Source organism: Oncorhynchus mykiss, chromosome 18 (assembly GCF_013265735.2).
Source record: "Oncorhynchus mykiss isolate Arlee chromosome 18, USDA_OmykA_1.1, whole genome shotgun sequence".
Classification (NCBI taxonomy): Eukaryota; Metazoa; Chordata; class Actinopteri; order Salmoniformes; family Salmonidae; genus Oncorhynchus; species Oncorhynchus mykiss.
Window position 1 is genome coordinate 39,433,327 of NC_048582.1, and position 22,085 is coordinate 39,455,411.

General features: G+C 42.7%; 1 protein-coding gene across 2 annotated transcripts; it reads right to left on the reverse strand.

Moving 5' to 3' along the window:
• Positions 1-458: 458 nt before the first annotated feature.
• On the reverse strand, positions 459-18,838 carry LOC110496206 (carcinoembryonic antigen-related cell adhesion molecule 1). Of its 2 annotated transcripts, XR_005037469.1 has the most exons (10): positions 18,683-18,838; positions 18,053-18,391; positions 15,562-15,846; positions 14,621-14,887; positions 12,582-12,860; positions 12,099-12,353; positions 11,801-11,921; positions 4,273-4,313; positions 3,616-3,704; positions 459-3,311 (listed from the first exon to the last, which is right to left on the reverse strand). XR_005037469.1 is itself a non-coding variant. In XM_021571973.2 (9 exons), the coding sequence occupies exons 1-8, from the start codon at positions 18,729-18,731 to the stop codon at positions 4,295-4,297; spliced, it is 1,614 nt and encodes a 537-aa protein (XP_021427648.2). In that variant the 5' UTR covers positions 18,732-18,838; the 3' UTR covers positions 459-3,704; positions 4,273-4,294. The 2 variants fall into 2 exon arrangements, 1 of the variants encoding a protein (XP_021427648.2); XM_021571973.2 differs by having other exon boundaries at positions 459-3,704.
• Between the last annotated feature and the right edge of the window lie 3,247 nt (positions 18,839-22,085).

The window sequence follows — 22,085 nt, forward strand, 5'->3', positions numbered from 1 at the left end:
CCGTGACATATGAGCAAAAACTGAAAGTCATAATTTGTGACTGGGGACTATTCTTTAGACTACACTGTTCGTGGGTGAGAGACACTCACTCGATCTGCCAAGCAGACTTATTTATGAACTAATGTCCTTGGCAGGCACAACTTCCTGACAGTGACAGGGTTAGTGGAAGTCAGGTAGAGGTAGCCTATATCCCACATAGCCTTCAAACCTGTATGGCCACAACAAACATGTTACAATCAAGTTAGTAAAGAATTATATGAACTCCTCTTGGCTTTAATTTTCAAGATAATTGCTCGAAAGCACTTTACATTCAGTATATTTGATTTCATGCCTGTTGTTTGACATGCAGAACACTTTGCACTCAAGAAACCCAATACACTGGCAACTAAAAGCTTGAGCTCATAGATGTGGTGTAATCTTATAAGACATAAAGGCAGCTTTAAAAAGGGATCCAGAGATATTTTTGTACACTTACATTTTATTGAGTTTTCGTTTAGATTCAAGTACAGTGATACAGTTGTCCCATTGTTTTAACATCCAACCAGACCAAAAGTACATTTAAAAAAAAGCCATTGTTGACTCAAGGCAAATGAACTTGATAGACTGGTCACCACCAAGAGCATCCTGCACCTTGTAGTGTTTGTTTATCCAACCGTGCATTCGTATTCCCGTCCCAATTACACTAGACAAGTTAGCTCATTTTATATGAACGCGTCTGCAAGAGGATCAAATCCAGTTCAAATGTAAATGTGTGGTTTCAAATCCAGTCCATTTTGGTTCAGATAAAATATGGATGCTTTAATTAACCCACCCCTGAGCTCAGGGTGTCGGTTTCTCACCCTGAGCTCACAACATGCCCACTGCAGGGATTCTCTTTCTCTGTTAAAGCAGGTTTTTACATCGTTTCTTTCTTTTTTTCTGAGCCATATCTGTGAAGAAAGGGGGGGGGGGGACTGGTGTGGCAGGAGAGGAGAGCACCATTGCATACACACACACCAACTGCAGCAAGACCGCCTTTATGTTCTGTGTCATTCCAAAACCAGAGAGAGAGAGAGAGAGAGAGGTGATTGGCTGTTTAGAAACAGAGTCTGCGGTTGGCTAGCGAGACATAGGTAGGAGAGTTCCATTTGCAAAGAAGCAAGACTAACAAAACACAAGTGGCAGTAAGGACAGAAGAATAAATAAAACAAAAAAATCTCAGAGGCGTGTCCATACAAGGAGAAAAATGATGAATGAATATAGGCTGGTCAGTCATTAAAGAATAATACGCCTTTCTGTAAACAACCTGAGGAAGCTTCTGACATTTGAAATATTCAAATGAAGATAAAGCAAGAAACCCCAAATCGACAACAGAATGTCAAGCCTAAAAAATACAATGTTTATTACAGTATACATTTACATAAAGTAAATCATATTTACAAAGGTTTATTGCTCTTCCATTTTTCACTAAAACACTTCAGGTAAAAAGGTGTCAATTTCTCCCTGTTTATCTTCAAGAACTAAACCAACGAGACGAAAACGGAACAATCTCATTCTTCCTCAGTCAATCAAGTTTCTTACTTAGATCTCTATGAAAACTAATGACTAGTACATGCAGTGGCTTTGACCAGTGTACCTGCTGAACAAGAGTATAAACACAACATGCAACAATTTCTAAGATTTTACTGAGTTACAGTTCATATAAGGAAATCAGTCAATTAAAATAAATTATTTAGGCCCTAATATAGGGATTTCACATGACTGGGCGTGGGCGCAGCCACATGACATAGGCCCACACACTGGGGAGCCAGGCCCAGCCAATCGGAATGAGTTACTGCCAAATTCTCTAAAACGACGTTGGAGGCGGCTTATTCAATTCTCTGACAACAGTTCTGGTGGACATTCTGGTAGTCAGCATGCCAATTGCATGCTCCCTCAAAACTTGAGACATCTGTGGCATTGTGTTGTGTGACAAAACTGCACATTTTAGAGTGGCCTTTTATTGTCCCCAGCACAAGATGCACCTGTGGAATGATCATGCTGTTTGATCAGCTTCCTGATATGACACACCTGTCAGGTGGATGTGTTATCTTGACAAAGGATAAAATTCTCACTAACAGGGATGTTAACAAATTTGTGCACAACATTTGAGAGAAATAAGCTTTTTGTGTGTATGGAACATTTCTGGGATATTTTTTTCAGTTAATGAATCATGGGACCAGCACTTAACATGTTGCGTTTAAATTTTTGTTCAGTGTACTTGGTTACCGTGTTCAAGTTCTGGTGTCTGTGCATCTGTCTTTATGTTTGAATATACGGAATGCTTTATGTAATTACATGTTTTAACAGAATAGGTCAAACCACAAGAGTAAACACCTTCCACAGCCAAGTGACATTACCAGGCCTACTAGAGTAACTGCCCTGTACTGTTTATGCCACACAAAACCCCCCATTGACTTTAAATAGTGGGAGAAAACTTAACAGATAAAATAACTTTTAACCCATAGTTCTGTGTGTTCTAATTGAAGGTGTGTATGACTGGTTGTCACATACCTGTGTGTGCTATCAAACAACTAATTGTTTGACAGCAAACAACTTATTATCATTCATTGGATTAAAAAAACAAACCCCATCAGCTTAATGTATTCATCGGAGGGTTCAAAAAACACTAGTGACAAAAACAAAGCTAAAAAGCAGGTCAAAAGGGGTTGTGTTACAGTTAACATAAAATGTCACTTGTTCATTCATGTTTCTAAAAACATAGTTTTGTCTTTTTGGGGGGTTTAAACTACAAAAGGCCAAATGATTAAAACATTTGAAAAGTGGAATATAGCAAATAACAGAACTCAGTAGTACAGCCCTGAAGCACACACATTTTCCCTCCAAAACCAAAGAATGTCTTTGCCCACAAAAACATTCCTACCTTTTTTTTTCTCTTCTCCCCTGAATATTTGCTGCGTGTTGGATCTTGTCATCGCCGTCTTCACATTAAGTTCTTACGAGCAGATCTTGTAGAGGTAAAGACGGAAAATAAAAAGGGGGGGGGGGGGGGGGGAGCAATCCTTGGGATCAGGCAGACACCTGTCTGTGGCAACGTCAGATTTATGAACCTGTGTCCGTCAGGTGTTTGAAAGATTCAGACGATACTTGCCCATTCGCCTTGATGAGTGTGCTCAGTGAGGAGGGACCAAGTGACTAAGCCCTACAGTCCCGTGGGACTCCAGTGTATTACACCACTAGATCCTCCTCCAGTTTCTCACCATCGCTCAAGTCTATGATGCGATTCATTTCCCAAGGAATGTGTGGAGAAATTGATGTAAGCGATGACATTCCTGTTTTGCAAAAAAAGGGAAGAGTCAGCATTCTCAGGGAATGTTGGAAGCTGTTTACCTTAGCCAATGGGATGGATGGAGAGGAGGGAAGGTGTGTGAAGGAAAATAAGTCCATACAGACAGATAGATGTTAGATGGGATAGATGTGTTGGTGCTTTCGGGTCCAATCCAAGCCCAAGGACACCACCATTTTCAACAGAGATGACCATGTCTTGTGATGTGTGAGTGTTTTTGGAGAGGGCGATGTTGTGACCCCTGGGGTTATATGGACTTTGTGATGAATAGCTTGTATGGCTGGACAGACCTGGGGGAGGTTTCCACCTGAGTGGTCTTCCCGACTGCAGAGATTGATCTTGAGGGGAATAATTGGCTGATTCTTTGGGCTGATAGCTCCTGTGGGGAAGAAGAAACTCATAGCTTACCACTGAGCGCTACTCACAACCACAAGAACACGTTCTGAAGTTGAATATCTTGTTTTCATCAGCCCTCGTCAGAAAGTCCTCTTTAGGTGAACATTGGCAATACTTAGGCTATACAGTGTCTACTGGCTTTTGTTCTACTTCAACTCCCAAAGTGCTAATAGGCGAAAATCAAATGATAACAGCAATGAGGACCTTTGCCTTACTTGTTCATTCAGACTAAAGATGGATACACTGATTTACTGTAGCTATGCCAGACTCGGACTCGGTGCTCACTCCCTACGTATAAAGTCAACATTCTTATCTGAAAGGCCTTTCAGGTAAAATGTGTGTGATACGGAGTGGCACCACAGAACAGTAGCTATAGCCTCAAACGCAATGCAATAAAAATGTCCTCAACAAGGAAATGTTTGTCCCAGGTCAGTGGAGACAGCCTTGATAACTGTTGTTAACAACAGGATAATAATGCTGGCCTGCGTTGCCTGACAAGGGAACGCAAAAACAACTTCAGGATAATATAGAGTTATCAAAGAGCGGCTTACCAGCTTTCCTCGGGGCACTCTTCTAGTATGGCGACTCGACACTGAAACAGAACATAAAAGAAAATAGTGGCGATGAGTGTAATGATGAGTTGGCTTTGAAGGGATTTGAGAAAAACAAGACGCCTCATTGTTGTGGGGATGATAACTTCGCTTTGACAACCTGAATGACTTGATTTTAGTTCATATATCCACATGACCGCAACAAATATAAAGCAGGCAGCTATTATTTCAAAATAATTGTGTATCCTAATTTCTTTGATGGAAACCCAATAGGTAGCTCTTTACACTTGTACCTGTATACATGTTGAAATTGGCAGATTTGGTCACTGATAAGCGCCTAAATTGTAACGCAGTGGCTTTACAGTAACATGCTATACACTCAGTGGCCAGTTTATTAGGTACACGAAGGACCAGGTCAGACACCCCTTTGCCTCCAGAACAGCCAGAATTATTCAGGCATGGAAACGTTGCTCAACTGGTATCAAGGGATCAAACGTGTGCCAGGAAAACATTCCGCACACCATTACAGCACCGCCACCATCCTGTACCGTTGACACCAGGCAGGATGGGGCCATGGACTCATGCTGCTTACGGCAAATCCTTGACTCTGCCATCAGCAAGATGAACCGGGATTCATCAGAACAGGCAATGTTTTTCCACTCCTCAATTTCCCAGTGTTGGTGATCGCGTGCCCACTGGAGCTGCTTCTTCTTGTTTTTAGCTGATAGGAGTGGAACCCGGTGTGGTCGCCGGCTGCAATAGCCCATCCATGACAAGGACCGACGAGTTGTGCGTTCCGAGATGCCATTCTACACACCACTGTGGTACTGCGCCACACCACTGTTTGTGGCCCGCCTGTTAACTTGCACGTTTCTTGCCATTTTCCTTTGACCCCTCATCAACCAGCCTTTTTGGCCCACAGGACTGCCGCTGACTGGATGTTATTTGATTGTCACCGACGATAATACCATGCTCACAGTCACTTGGGTCACTCGTTTTGCCCATTCTAATCCTACAGTAACTGAGTGCCTCGATGCCCGTCTGCCTGCTTTAAAATAGCAAGCCATGGCCAGGTGAACGGGGTGGCGTACCTAATAAACTGCCAACCGAGTGTACATGACGTCAGAGCTCAAGGTCTCCGCTTCACAGCACGGTATGGGTTTTGACTGACAGCGGTTCTGACAGCGGTCCCTCCCTGTAACTGGGCAATTTGAGCAAATGTTTTGTTGTCCGAGTGAGGGAAATGCTGTAAATGAAAGAGGACTCAAAGTATTTTGAAAGACGAGACGTTGAGGATTATAATAAAATATCGCTTTTATGCCGTACAAGCAAGCCAAAGACTTCCCATTTCCATATCGTAAGACTCATGTGATATAGAGTACATTGTCAACGTTTATGATCACTGTGCTTGATGTTCAGTTCCAAGACGACGTGGCGTCATACCCTGGGTTGTTCTGAACAACTACAAGTCTGCTTGCTCTCGTTCCTCAACAACACAGCTAGGAGAGCTGGAAATAGCAGCTCATTGTTGAAGACTCTTCTTGGAGTCATAATATTGCATTGAAATTGCTTAGGAATTGTGGACACTTTGTAGAGGTGTGAAAGCCACTTGGAGACACCAGTTTGACCTCTCACTCAAACCCTTCTCATCTCTTTGTCTTATGTTGTACCTACCCCAAATTTTTATATCCTTATCATGTTGCTGAATGTATCTACAGTATTTTCCGATTTCGTTATCAGCAAATGCAGCGAAAAAGACAAATGTAAAATTCACATACAATCAACAATGTAAAGTTAAGATTCCATCTCGTTTCAGATGAACCGTTTTGTCCTCGCCTTTAGTCTAAATAATTTCCCCCTAATTTCCAAACTGTTTCCTTTTAATTGCTACCATGGTTATACATATGGTTTTCATATTTCTTCTGTAAAAAAAAATATATATATTTAGCCCTATCCATATAGGCCAATTCCTACGAGTTTAAATGGTTAGTGAACAAACCCTAATGCCCTGATGAATAAGAGCAGTGTTGGTAGGTACTGTAACCTTTGTAATGCTGCGATCGCATCTCAGAAAGCATCTAGCCTAGTTTTGTGCCATTGATAAGAACAGTAGACATAACAATGGGGACAAACACAGGAAGAGGATGACTCAATAACTACAATATCAACAATGAGTACTTGGCCGTTTCACTTTGATCCTGCAGGTATGCCCGTGTACTATGGCTGAATTACGGCATGTCTCCAGAAAATATGAGTACTTCCGTGAGGAATGTCCCTCAGGACAAACCGTGTCGAGGAAACTCTAAATCATAGCGGAAAGTAAGCGAGGACAGATGGAACCAAGTGGAAGAGAGGAATGTAGAGTAAGAATGTTAGAAAGAGTGAAAGACAGTAACAGACAGAAGAGGCGAGAAGAAGAGGGAGATGGACAGAAAGAGAGCGAGAGACCTGTGCAGACAAGACGGTGGCATTCCAACCATGCTCTCATCTCAGCCTCTCCCCCATCACCAGTGACTCCCATGGAAAGGGGGAAAATCCAAGTGATGGAAATGTATGCCCTTCTTTATTGCCCTTATCTAATTGTTGCTCCACTGACTCAAATCTCTGTCCACCAAAACGTACCAGAAATCTGAAGAGAGAGATGCTGCTTATAAACAGAGCAAGGTGACCGCGGACAATAGTTTGGTTAAACAGTACAAATATGACATACGCAGATCGATCAAGATGGTGAAACACAAGTATAGGGACAAAAGGGGAGGAGCAATTCAGCAGGTCGGACACAAGGCGTATGTGGCAGGGGCTCCTAACGATCACCAACGCTACCCTACCGGACGAGCTAAACACCTTTTTCTCAAGAAACGAGCACAATGACCCTGAGCTACCATTCAAGTAAGTCATTCAAACATCTTAACCCTTGCAAGGTTGCTGGCCCAGACGGCATCTCTAGCAGTGCCCTCAGAGCACGTGCAAGACGAACTGGCTGTTTTGTGTTCTCGGACATTTTCAATCTCTCCCTAACTCCGGCCTCTATACCCACCTTCTTCGAGATGTCCACTATCATCCTGTGCCCAAGAAAGGGAAAGTAATTGAGCTGAATGACTACAGACCAGTAGCACTTCTGTCATCATGAAGTGCTTTGAGAGGCTAGTCAAATACCATATCACCTCCTCCTTCCCCGACACACTCGTCCCTCTCCAATTAGTCTACCGCCCTGACAGATCCACGGACGACGTAATCGCTATTGCACTGCACACTGCCCTTACCCACCTGGACCATAGGAATGCAAATGTGACTCATTTCAGGAAACTAGGCGTATGTCGCACGTCACCACTCCACAGGAAAGCCATTTGAACGTAGTTAACTTTTTAATTTAAAAAAAATCTAAATGCGTTTTTTTGGCAGAAGTGCCTTCTGGAACATGTAAACATTCATGTGCCTTAATAACAAACTGATATGCAATCTGTAAATATTAATACAATTGTTCAATTACGAGCCTAGTTGGTTTAGCCACAGAAAAAGACAGGAACCTTCCCGCTAGGCATAATTGGCTGAGATAATGGGTGGGCTGGACATGTCGAGAGATGAGTTCAGATTGGTCTGTCATGTAGCACGCTACTGTCTATTTGAGCTGGTCAGTATGTGTAGGTAATCCTCTCTAATGCAGATTTCTTTGAAAGATATCACATAGTAGAACTGCAAAGGGGTTGCTCTCCACTTTCTGGAGGACCATGTTTTGAAATCAGTGGAATGCATGGTGGAATTAGAGTATGATACAGTAGCTAAGGAGAAAATTCTGCCGTTTGATTGCAAATATGCAGACGGAGTTGAAAAGAGAACACACTGAAGGCTGTTGTGTAAAACACCTCTCTCCGGATTACAACTTCAAACTAAGGCAACCATGGCATCCGTGACAAAGAGGGAGATGCGTCCATCCATGAATACAGGCAAAATAGTAAACTCGCTAAATTTTCAGATATTACACATTGAAAATTTTGTCAGAAAGTTGTTTTCATTTCAAGTTAAAGTGTACTGCTAGTTAGCTAGTTAACCTTAGCTGGCTGGCTCGCGAGCTAACGTCACGTGTATGATCTGTGTAGTAATATTATTCGTATCTCAGAGCTATTTGCATTGGTAGTTATAGCCTCATGTTAGCTAGCTAGCTAACATTGAACCTGGTTGGTTAGCTACCTGCAGATTCATGCAGGGTAGTAACGTTGTGAGTTGGGATTATGGTTCATTGTTTAGCTAGCTAGCTACATGTATAAACAAAAGACTCCACTATGCAAGTAACCATTTCAATAGAATGTTCATGATGCCACTGCAACAACTGTCGATAGACGCTCTGGCTATTTACTCTGATTTCAGAGCACTTGTCTGAGCGTGCCAGAGAGCAGAATAACAGATGAATTTACGAACGCTCAACACCTGTTCAATATGGCCGGTGTCAGTAAACGTTGGAAAAAAGAGCTGAATTAAATTGTTGCGAGAAGCACAGTTGCAGTCACCAACAAAAACAACCTAACCACCTCTGCTAGGGTGAGTAAAAGGGTCAGAGTGAGCTGTTTCCTCATTTGTGTCTGGAAGTAGCTAGCAAGCTAGCCAATGTTAGTCAGTTAGTTTGGGTGCTTGACTGTTGTTGTTAGGTCAGAACGCTCAGATCAACCCTACTCCTAGGCCAGAGCGTCCAGTATGCTGTCTGAACACTCCAAGAGCAAGCCGAACGCACACGTCTGTCCTACAGGACACCTACAACACCAGGTGTTGCAGGAAGGCCAAGAAGATCATCTGGGTCCCCAGGCTCCCAAGCCACGCCCTGTTCTCCCTGCTTCTATCACTCAGACAAGGGCAGTACAGGAGCATTGTGTCAAAAACGGAACGTTTCTACCCTCAGACCATCAGACTGCTGAATAGCCACCACTAGTCAGCTACCTGCTACTTAATTGATCTATTTATCACCGCCACAGTTATGTATATAGTGCTATTTCTATTGTTGTTTTTTATTACCATCTCCATTATTTTATTTCACTTAGTCCTGCATGTTGGATCTCTAAGACTAAGATTTTCACTGTACCCTACAATCACACCTGCAACACTGTACGTGACTATTAAATACTCTGAATCTGAAGTGAGGAGGGGCTTAAGCTCGGCTGGAAGTGTCCGTTCCACGGCCCGGGGCCACCACGCCCCGACAGCTTGTTATCTTAAGGTGATTCAGAGAGGGGCGAAAAGAGGCGGACCCCCCTGTTGAGATGGAATCTTCCTCTCCTGAGTGTGAGGCTAGAGAGAGAGTGTTGGAATGTGGTCCGACTGTGTTTTCAAAATACTGAAACCCACAGCGTTGATCCAGGCTGACAAGGCCAGGCAGAATGAGGAGAGCGAGCCAGAATAAATACATGCAGGTCTTTGGCAGTGGTTTATCTGTGACGTATCACAGTTATCTACTGTATACATGTCATGGTATATCAACAGAATCATATCTTAGTTGCTTTAATCAATCTTGGATACTCTGTAAAAAAGTGTCCAGTAACGTATATCAGAACATGGTTAAACAAATTCAGTGTACACCTAAGACATATATCTATCTATATCCTCTACCGGTGAAAATAATCTGCTCCCTATAAAGACTGTGCCCTTTTCCAGAAACCTACACTATCTGTATACTATACTATACTGTATTCACTAATCCCCCCCATTTTACTTAGGGGCCTGGCCTGCTGTGCACCAATTTGCCAGTCACCTATCGCACTAATCAGGAACCGTATGGTGTTCGGGGCTTTGAACCTGCCAGTCCCTCTCTCATCTAAAACAGCTGTGCGTCTGTGTGAACCCAGCTGTGCACACAGGGTTGTCTAAACGTAACCAACCAGGCCTACTTTTAACGCCCACACTGCATTCCCCTTGTTCACCGGCAGTAAACACGACAATGAAGTGAACTCAAGTAAAATGTTGTATCTTTTGCTTTTTATCAGCTTGTTAAGTTATCCAATAGGAAGTCTGCACTTTGGGGGAACTGCGTGTTATGCTGGTTGGTTATCTGGAGGCTCATCTTCCTGACTGGATGAAGGCGGTTGGTCTTTGCATCAGAAATCCCTGTAACTTTATTTCCCTTTCCTTGTTTTGAACCTTTACGCACACCTCCGTTCTTTATTTTCTACTGGCCACAAACACAAAAAGCTGAGGTACGTAATACTACTTTGTACGACGTCTACTAATGAAACAAAAACTATTTCAAGGAATGCATCTGCAGGCACACTCTAGAAATCAGCCAGGTAGATATTAAGTGAGCAATCCCAGTAGTTCATCTTCACTTACAGAGTTCCTGTTTTTCCATTGACAACCTTACAATAATTTATTTATTTATTCATCCGTTATTTTACCAGGTCAGTTGACTGAGAACACGTTCTCATTTGCAGCAACGACCTGGGGAATAGTTACAGGGGAGAGGAGCCTGCCAATGATCCAAACCTGACATTCTTAGTCAATGGATACAGACAGTTTCCTCTCTAAGACCTCCAAGAGTGCGAACGCCGTCAAGGAACAATAGCCTCAAATATCAAGTTTGAGTTTGTCGGATTATGATAACGAGGAGCAGGGAGACAAACTCTGAACCTTGGAGCGGCGGTTGTAGACCGTGCTCTGCAGGTACAGTACGCTTGACCTCCAGCGATCTCTGTCCCATCAGGTCACTTTTTTTTTCGTCTGCTCTGCCTGACAACACTCTTATTAGCGAGGGAGGGGAGAGGAATGAGAACGTGAACTACAACAAGAGTTCCAATGAGAAAAAGGGTGTTGACGCAAAACTGTGAGCAATGACACCTGTGGTATATTTCTCCCTTTCTGGTTTGTTCAGAAGGGGTGTTATCATAGATTTCTGTTGCCAACTGCTGGAATGTGCGAGGCGTGTCAGCCCGTGTCTGCCTTGGCTAAACGGTTTGTTCTTCGCTTTAAGATAACGATTCCTGAATCCACTGGCAGGTAACTCAGAGGATGTGGTCGTTTGCATCACTTTCACCTCAGTGATACGATTGATCAGAAATGACACTTTGGAGTTCCATATGAAACCTTGGAGTTCCATAACCTTGGAGTTCCACTCTGGAGTTCCATATGAAACCTTGGAGTTCCATAACCTTGGAGTTCCACTCTGGAGTTCCATATGAAACCTTGGAGTTCCATAACCTTGGAGTTCCACTCTGGAGTTCCATATGAATCCCCCCCCAACAAAAAATGCAGTATCTTTATCTGTGTTGAGGCAAATGAAAAGCCACAAAGAGTTTGCTAAAATAGGGTTTTTGGAAGTGCAGAGAATTTGACTGCTACAAAACAAAGTGAAGATACTTGGTAACACTACAAGTTCTAGGATGCCAAAGAATGAGAGGAATGAAGCGAGGCCTGGAGATTCACAGGAAGGGCACTTAAGAGACGGGGAGGAATTGGGTATCATTACACACAACAGGTGTGTCTGCAAAGCCATACGCTCTTTTAATGGATTAGCACAAGTGGATCAAAAGGTAAAACCAAGAGAACTCACTGTCTTTTTCTCCGTCTCAGGTGGAGGACTCCACCGATGATGGCCCCTAGGGCGATAATCACGCCGATGACGATCCCAGTGATCTGCCCGCCCGTCAGACCATTATCCAGTGTTCCCTCCTCTGAGGAATCACAAGAACAACCTATCATTTATCATCGTCATCAGAGCATCTCAAAGATAAATGTGTACAGTGCTACCGTACATGATTTACGTGTAGAATATCCCAACAAAAGTTAGGGTGAGAAGACATCCTAAGAACCATGGTGCCGAATGGTGGAATACTCTTCCACTATCAAACCTTTGACGGACAGCTGGTGGGCGACGGCGGTGCTCAACCCGGTGACGGCGTTGCTGGCTTCACAGGTGTAAATCCCAGTGTTCTTGTACACGGCGGCTTCGATGATGTACTCGGCTGTCATCACGTCGGTCAGCGTCCCGTTGAACTTCCAGGTGTAGGTGGCAGCAGGGAGGGAGACTGAGGTACACTTGAGCGTGACACGGTCTTTCACCTCCACGGCACTATCCCCCTTCACCGACACAGCCTCAGGACCAACTGAGACACAGGAAAGGAGAATTTATACCTGAATTTCAGCTGGATTTGGCCATTCTGGCCTCAATAATACTACACTTTAGCATTCAGACAGTTCATCGTGGATTTGGGTGAAACACAAAGCTTTTATTTTTGGATACTGTAACGTTATGAATATACAACAAAACATAAAGTTAACTTCGTTCATTGGTGTTAATGGTCAGCGTAGAGGTCAAGAGGCCAGAGACTCACAGTTGACCCCTATCTTGAGACTGGCAGAGTCTGTGTTCACAGCATTGGTCAGCTTGCACTGGTACTCCCCACTGTCCTCCTTCTGCACTGGCTTGATCGTGACCGAGCTCTTGTCTGCCGAGACCACGACCCTGTTGCTAGGAGACAGTGCCACGCCATTCTTCAGCCACACTCGGGTGCCGGCGGTGCCGGCTCTTGCCTGGCAGCTCAGGGTGGCCGTGCTGTTACCTGCAACGAGCGTTCCATTGGGGCCTGTGATCTTAGTGCCGGATAGGGCCTCTACAAACACAGAGGACAAATGGAGGTTGGGTTTACACAGACCAGATGGTAACACTGAGAGACAGCTTGTTTCACTCACAACTACAGAGTGCTAGACCCACAAAGTATTTAGAATATACGAAGCTTGATGAACCCCATGAAGCTTGATGAACCCCATGAAGCTTTATGAACCCCATGAAGCTTTATGAACCCCATGAAGCTTTATGAACTCTTCATTCGATTTTAGTTTAATGGATTTAGCGATGCCTACTAAATTGGAAGACATTGTACTTTCATTATACCTTAATGACATGACATCTGAACACTGGGCACACTGGTTGAACCAGGAATTCACGTTGAACCAACATGGAATAATAGTTGATTTGACGTCTGTGGGTCGCTACTATACAATATTACTGTACAGCTTATACCAGGCCACGTTTCCATAAAATGTGACATCAAATAGAATGTTATTTTACAATGAGTCTTTGAATGGGCTGATGTACCAAGCAAAACCAAATGACCTACATGAATAGATAATGCAATTAACATGCTCACTGTCTTGCTAGACCACTTGAAAGTGAGACTAAGGCCAAGTTTGTGTTTTTCTTTGGACCAGGTGAACCGGTGGAACGGGAGAAACCACTGTCTTGTTTATCTTGATGTCTTCTTTCCAGACTATTAAGTGTTGGAAAACGAATGCCAAGATCATATATTTTAAACACAAAGTTCATGGCCCTCAATGGTGACTCATAACTGCCTAATCAATACTTTGGCCAATAAGTGTTAGGCTTGAAGGCAAACATTTTCAGAGGCAAATTCTTATTTCCTCAGCTTTGGTCAGTCATTAAAAGTAAAAACGTGTCACTGTGATTCGTGACGGAATAATTGGACTTGAAGTCACTACTGTTTGCCAAGTAGAGGGGAGCATTCATAGAACGACTGAAATGACCCCCCCACATCCCACAATCTCTCTTCCTTTGAAAAAAACAACACACGACTCAAAAACTCCAGGCATTCTGAAAGACCTCCCCCCCAACCGAGCAGGTTTTAGTCACTCACAACATGGTAGACTGTCTGTCTCCTGTTGTAAACCGTTTCAGTACACACCGGGCCATGCACTCTTTGTACCGTATGGTATGCAGCACATATTTCGCAAGCTTTAAAAACCTACAAGGGAACGTACAAAGTTGCCATGATACGAGGTCACTGGGTTTGAAACTTGTACCGTAGGCTTAAAAATCATACGGAATCCATTCAGTGTTCGGTGTTATGCCTTCTGGGTGCGAAGCCAAGAAGCAGGTTTCAGTCTGTCTGTTCATGGTATTAGCTTAATAAGGATGATACCATCTCTTTGAGGCAGGGATGGAGGACTAATGACAAATTCTTTATCTTGCAGATACAGAAACTGTTTTAAAAAAAGTGTTGATTTGGCTGTAACGAACCTTTTCGATGAAATATTCACCATTAAATGGAGAACGGGTAATAATAACTTCCTTGTAATTAGTTAAACAAGATCAAGTCATTCTATAAGTCTAATAAAATCAAATGAGTGTAACATCTGAGAAACATGTTACCGACAAGAACTTCAGAAGAATACTGTAGCTCAACTGAATGCAACCACCATTTTCACTACTTTGCTTTCCATTAGAGTAAGATTTGAGTCTCTAGGTCTTTACCAGTATACTGTCCATGGTTCCCCTTTGTATTTGCTAAAGCACCCTTCCTATCCATGTGCAAAACCTTGATTTCCCATTGGCTCTTGTGGTTCTTCTACTCACCTACTACAGTGAACTTGGCTGTGGTGGATTCCAGGTATCGCAAGGTTTTGGCATTGCTGGCCATGCAGGAGTAGTTTCCACTCTGTGCCTCGGCAATGTTGGCCAGTACCAGCTTGGGGCCCATCACATTGAGCGGGACTCCATTGTGGATCCACTGAATCACAGCCGCAGGGCTAGACTGGGCTGAGCAGGTCAATGTAATGTTGGAACCCTTCTTTTGGACCTCAGCCATGGGGGTGACTGCCATGGCAATGTTTTCTGGCCCATCTGCAAATATATTGGAGTTAGGTATATTGGAGTTAGGCCTAAGCCTACATTTGAAAAATATCTGGACCTAAGGCTGCAAACCACATTAAATTCTTAACGAAAACAAGCCATGCTTGGTCTATCCCCACCCAGGTGCTCAACTCAGATGGACTTTGATGAAATGTGGATCTTATCTGACCTGCATTTTCCTGACACCTGCATTGTACTACCCTGAGCTGGCTGATTTAGATCAGCAGCCTCTACCTGTTACAATATAGAAAATGGCTGGCATGACTTATTCTAAAGCCGTCACACAAACGAATTGATCTACTGCTCAATATCATATCTACGTGTTGATAAAATTGAGAAAGAAAATGTTGCCGGGATTTCAACTCTCTTGATAAGGGTAAATCAGCATAACCATCGGACCACAGGCATGGTGTAAACAGGAGAGTTGGGTTTGGGTGTAGAAACCCCTACTGGTAGTGTCCCAAGTCACACAAAGCCTCCTAAGACTCTAAACTAAATGCCACCTGAACCTTTCAGATAGCCTTGCAGAGACGTGAGCGGAATCAATGGATAAGAATATTAACCTGGTCCCAGATCTGTTTGTGCTGTATTTCTAACAATGACCATAGGAGTAGGAGACAGCTCAAACAGATGTGAGACCAGGCTATAAGAACATAGGTACTTACAGCTGACAGTGAGGTTGAAGGGGGCACTGCTATCGCTCTCTAGTTTGTTGGAGACTGTGCAGTAGATGGGTCCGACCAGATCCTCCCTGAACACTCCAGCCACGGTTAGCACTGTTGCGTTTGCACTCAAAGTCACATGATTCCCATCGGCGACCAGTGGGGCGGTGCCGTTGAGCCACTTGTACATGAGGAAGGAGCCTTTGGCCGAACAGGTCAAGACCACAGTGCTGTTGAACTCGACCGCTTCATTCAGGTTGGACTTGATGGTCACGACAGCGACCGGTTCTGAGGAGGGGAGGGAGGAGGTAGGGGTGGGTGAATGTCAGGGTAATTGTTATCAGGGCTTGAGTTTTGAGGCAGAGGGAGGGGGAGGGGAGAGTGGCATATTGATGAAGCTGTACTCTAAGGCTGAGGGGGAAGGGAGCGAAAGCATTAAACTGATGAAAAGTAAACCACAGGTTGGCAGCAAAGGCTTTCTGAACATGTTGTGAACTGAACAAGTGCTCATTTGATGGCTGTGATGTCGTAAAATAAATTGCTGTTTAACTGACCAAAAATACACAGGGGTCATTCTAATCTGACCCAACAAAATGGTATATGACCTCTTGCTGGTTTTACACTTTGCCATAAACCTGAACGTCCAGTTTTACTTGTAAACTATTTCCCTACTTCTGACTCGTCATTGCCATCCTTCAAGCTTTGAATATGTGACGCAGCATGCAAATGGAGGCGAATGACGGACGTTATTACTTTAAAGGAGAAGCATTTGAAAGTAAAAAATAAAAAACGTTTGTGCATCAAAATGCATTTGTTGGGGGCAGAAATGCCATCTGTAACATGTGAACTTTCACATGCCTTAATTACAAACCAGTATGCGAAAATATAAATACTAATACAAATATTAAATCCTGCTGTAGTGTATAGCCTTTCCTGTTTTATACTTAACCTGCGCTAGCTTAGACAGCCATGTCATTCATATTATTTATATATATATTTTTTTTTAATTGAACCTTTATTTATAGCAGTGCTATAGCCTGTGTTTTCTTTGCCCTCTTTCCTTTCAGAACCATAGTTAATGTCAGTTCTCAGTGGACATGATTCTCAGTTCTCTGAACCATGAGTGGTCAGCTGTGTGTGACACGTGTGTGAATGCGGCTATCTTTTTCCATGAAGCCCTTCTTAACCTGGACATCCGCCTCATCCTTGTTCTGGCCGGACATGCTGTAGTGGTTCCTACCGGCCTTAAGCCAGCACCTAAGGTTTATTATGACATTCATGGTCCTTTGATTCTCTAAAACCATAAAACCCCTATTTTTCGGTGTTGTCACAGAGGAAGTTGACTGAGTTTTTAAATCAGTATAATGCCTGGTCTCATAGACTAGACGTAACATAGTAAACATAAACCTGGGACACTCAAATTAGTATGATATGTTACATTTGGTATGGTTACATAAGGCAGGAGGCCTACAGAATGTAGCTAAGCACAGGCAAAATCCAGGAGGAAAACCTGGTTCAGTCTGCTTTCCACCAGACACTGAGAGATTAATTCAACTTTCAGCAGGACAATAACCTAAGGCCATACCTGCACTGGAGTTGCTTACCAAGAAGACAGTGAATGTTCCTGAGTGACCGAGTTACAGTTTTGACTTAAATCTACTGGAAAATCTATGGCAAGACCTGGAAAGGGTTGTCTAGAAATGATCAACAACCAATTTGACAGAGCTTGAAGAATTTTGAAAAGAATAAAATGGGCAAATATTGTACGATCCAGGTGTGGAAAGCTCTTAGACATACCCAGAAAGACTCACAGCTGTAATGCAGTAGCTGCCAAAGGTGCTTCTACAAAGTATTGACTCAAGGGTGGGAATACTAATGTAAATTAGCTATTTCTGCATTTCATTTTAAATAAATGTGCAAACATTTTTCTTCTTCTAAAAACATGGTTTTCAATTTTTCATTATGGGTCATTGTGTGTAGATGGTTGAGAGAAAAACATATTCAGGCTGTAACACAACAGCATGTAGAATAAGTCACGGAGTGTGAATACTTTCTGAAGGCAGTGCTGTGTAGGTGTCTAGCTACACAGCATATGGAAAAAACTCATTTGGGATATTGGCATGGATAAGCATTAATCCAAGAAATGCCTTGAGCCATCACAGACACACACATTGCTAAAGACAGGCCTAGGTTTGTAGCAATACAGTATAATGCCAGTGACATAACTCCATCCCATATTTCTAGAGCATGGTAGTAGGTTAGAATGTTCGTTTTCCAAGCCACAGGGCCACACCCTTGAATCATTATTAGGGAATTATGCATCAAAATGCATCTGTGGAGTAGGGCCTACTTGGGAATGAAGAGAGTAGACGAAAACAGTTGGCTGTAAATAACAAAGTTGATTTTGGCAAACATATGCCAAAATGTGTAGGCTACTTCGGGACATTTACGCATTCAATGAACGTCTTGTATGCACAATCAACGTCTTACTCACCTAGAACTTTGAGCGCCGTTACACCTGTGCGCTGTACTGCAGCACTTGTGACCATGGTCACCGCATAGTCCCCGCTATCCTTCGCGGTCAAGGGTCCCAGCTTCAATACGCCGGTGGATGAATTCAGTGATACTCTTCCTGCGTAGCCAGCGCCAACTGTCTCTCCTTTGGGCGCAGAAGTGACAACAGGTACAAGTCCACTACCTCCGTTGAAATTCCAAGATACTGTGATAAAGTCGCCTACATCTGTGGGCATGATGAGGGTTTTGAACGTGACGTTCTTTCCCTGTACTCCCTGCAACGGGCCTGCTGGGAGTACGCTCTGCCCGTTGCAGCATCCTGAGAGAAACCGGTTTGAGTACAGGTGTTCACTTCAACATATAAGTGTGTGATATACATCAAGAAGGAAGCAAGATATATGCAATGCACTAGTAAAAACTATAAATAAATGTTTGTAATGGTAGCCTATATTATTGGCCTGAAAAAGGCATTCTACTAGAACCACGTCAATGCGCCTTCAGACGGCGCCTCCAAAACCTAACCGACCCAACACATCTCCAAACATTTTGTTTTCTTCGGTCCACTATTACATGTAGGGCTAACAATAATTTATATATTCATTAATCTTACCAACTGCTGACAGCAAAATGACAAGCGACCTAAAATTAAACAAATCCATCCCAGATGTCTGGAACCCTTCTTGCGACAGAGAATAATGCGGGCTACCTGTCGCTTTTACAAACTGAATGAGTACACTCCTTCATGGTACACACCCAGTAAAGGTGTCAACATCAGAAAACCCGCCTCTTAGAATGGATTGCAACCCATTCACATACTGCACTCTATTTTGACATAGTACCAACTATTACTACTGCGGAGAATGAAAAATATCGAAGAAATTATGTCTAGTTCTGTGCCCAAAATATTTCAAACAGCCTAACAATGTATGACAAGTCATCATATTTGCTCATAGAATGGTACGGCTACTATTACTGTGAATTTAGCAACACACCAATTAAGAAAAACTAAATATAATTTACTGCTTGAAATGTAGGAATGGCTTTACTTTTTCACCATGGGAAACAATTTCTAAGAAAAAAAAATCTATTTATTTTTTCAAAAGATATTCACCCCACAAACCCTAAAAAACATTGTAGGGTAGTCTACTGTAATTGTTTAAGGTGAACGTTTGATTTTGCGATCTGCCTTGACAGTGCTGACACCCAGTGGAATAAGCTAGACAAGGTTTCATCTTGACAGTTCAGTTGCACTGTGGGCACAATGTTCGTGTCTTCCTTAGGCAGACGGGTTGCCTCCCACATGAACCATGTTTCTAGGTCTGGAATTTCTGAGACCAGGTTTTGGAGGCAGAATATCAGACAGAAGTAAAAAAAAAAATGTAAAAAAATCTGGACAATAAAGTTATATTCTACCGTAGATCCTTGAGACATGGTAAATCGTTGAGATATCTCATGACCTGTATAGATGTGCCAATACAGTGCACGGCATCCTGTGTGACCACCAACACCACAGGTAGAGACAGTGGGAACTGGAATATTCAATGTACAGTACTAGTCAAACGTTTGGACACACCTACTCATTCAAGGGCTTTTCTTTATTTATACTATTTTCTACATTGTACAATAATAGTGAATTCATCAAAACTATGAAATGACACATATGGAATCATGTAGTAAGCAAAAAAGTATTGAACAAATCAAAACATATTTTAGATTCTTCAAAGTAACCACTAGTTTGCCTTGATAACAGCTTTGTGCACTCTTGGCATTCTCTCAACCAGCTTCACCTGGAATGCTTTTCCAACAGACTTGAAGGAGATCCCACATATGCTGAGCACTTGTTGGCTGCTTTTCCTTCAGTCTGCGGTCCAACTCATCCCAAACCATCTCAATGGGGTTGAGGTCAGGTGATTGTGGAGGACAGGCCATCTGATGCAAAACACCATCACTCTTCTTCTTGGTCAAATAGCCCTTACACAGCCTGGAGGTGTGTTGGGTCATTGTCCTGTTGAAAAACAAATGATAGTCCCATTAAGCGCAAACCAGATGGGATGGCGTATCGCTGCAGAATGCTGTGGTAGCCATGCTGGTTAAGTGTGCATTGAATTCTAAATAAATCCTTGACAGTGTCACCAGCAAAGCACCCATACACTATCACACCTCCTCCTCTGTATTTCACGTGGGAACCACACATGCAGAGCAGAGGTCGACCCATTCATCGGAATGGCCGATTAATTAGGGCCGATTTCAAGTTTTCATAACAATCGGAAATCTGTATTTTTGGGCGCCAGCCAATTTGCCAATTTATTTTTTTTATTTTAATTGTTTTATACCTTCATTTAACTAGGCAAGTCAGTTAAGAACACATTCTTATTTTCAATGACGGCTTAGGAACGGTGGATTAACTGCCTTGTTCAGGGGCAGAACGACAGATTTTTTACCTTGTCAGCTCGAGGGATCCAATCTTGCAACCTTACAGTTAACTAGTCCAATGCAATAACGACTTGCCTCTCTCTCATTGCACTCCACAAGGAGACTGCCTGTTACGCGAATGCAGTAAGCCAAGGTAAGTTGCTAGCTAGCATTAAACTTATCTTATAAAAAACAATAAATCATAATCACTAGTTAACTACACATGGTTGATGATATTACTAGATATTATCTAGCGTGTCCTGCGTTGCATATAATCTGACTGAGCAAACAAGCATACAAGTATCTAAGTATCTGACTGAGCGGTGGTAGGCAGAAGCAGGCGCGTAAACATTCATTCAAACAGCGCTTTCGTGAGTTTTGCCAGCAGCTTTTTGTTGTGCGTCAAGCATTGCGCTGTTAATGACTTCAAGCCTATCAACTCCCGAGATGAGGCTTGTGTAACCGAAGTGAAATGGCTGGCTAATTAGCGAGCTCTAATTGTCGTTGTGTTGCTGGTTCGAGCCCAGAGAGGAGTAAGGAGAGGGACGGAAGCTATGCAGTTACACTGGCAATACTAAAGTGCCAATAAGAACATCCAATAGTCAAAGGTTAATGAAATACAAATGGTATAGAGGGAAATAGTCCTATAATTCCTATAATAACTACAACCTAAAACTTCTTACCTGGGAATATTGAAGACTCATGTTAAAAGGAACCACCAGCTTTCATATGTTCTCATGTTCTGAGCAAGGAACTGAAACGTTAGCTTTCTTACATAGCACATATTGCACTTTTACATTCCTCTTCAACACATTGTTTTTGCATTATTTAAACCAAATTGAACATGTTTCATTATTTACTTGAGGCTAAATTGATTTTATTTATGTATTATATTAAGTTAAAATAAGTGTTCATTCAGTATTGTTGTAATTGTCATTATTACAAATAATAAAAAAAATTGGCAGATTAATCGGTATCGGCTTTTTTGGTCCTCCAATAATCGGTATCGGTATCGGCTTTTTTGGTCCTCCAATAATCGGTATCGGTATCGGCGTTGAAAAATCATAATCGGTCAACCTTTAATGCAGAGATCATCCGTTCACCTACTCTGCGTCTCACAAAGACACGGCAGTTGGAACCAAAAATCTAAAATTTGGACTCATCAGATCAAAGGACAGATTTCCACCGGTCTAATGTCCATTGTTCGTGTTTCTTGGCTCAAGCAAGTCTCTTCTTCTTATTGGTGTCCTTTAGTAGTGGTTTCTTTGCAGCAATTCGACCATGAAGGCCTGATTCACACAGTCTCCTCTGAACAGTTGATGTTGAGATGTGTCTGTTACCTGAACTCCTGTGAAGCATTTATTTTGGTTGCAATTTCTGAAGCCGTTAACTCTAATGAACTTATCCTCTGCAGCAGAGGTAACTCTGGGTCTTCCTTTCCTGTGGCGGTCCTCATGAGAGCCAGTTTCATCATAGTGCTTGATGGTTTTTGCGACTACGCTTGAAAAAACTATCAAAGTTCTTGACATTCTCTGCATTGACTAACTAATGTCTTAAAGTAATCTTAAAGCTTTAGTTTCTCTTTGAGCTGTTTTTGCCTT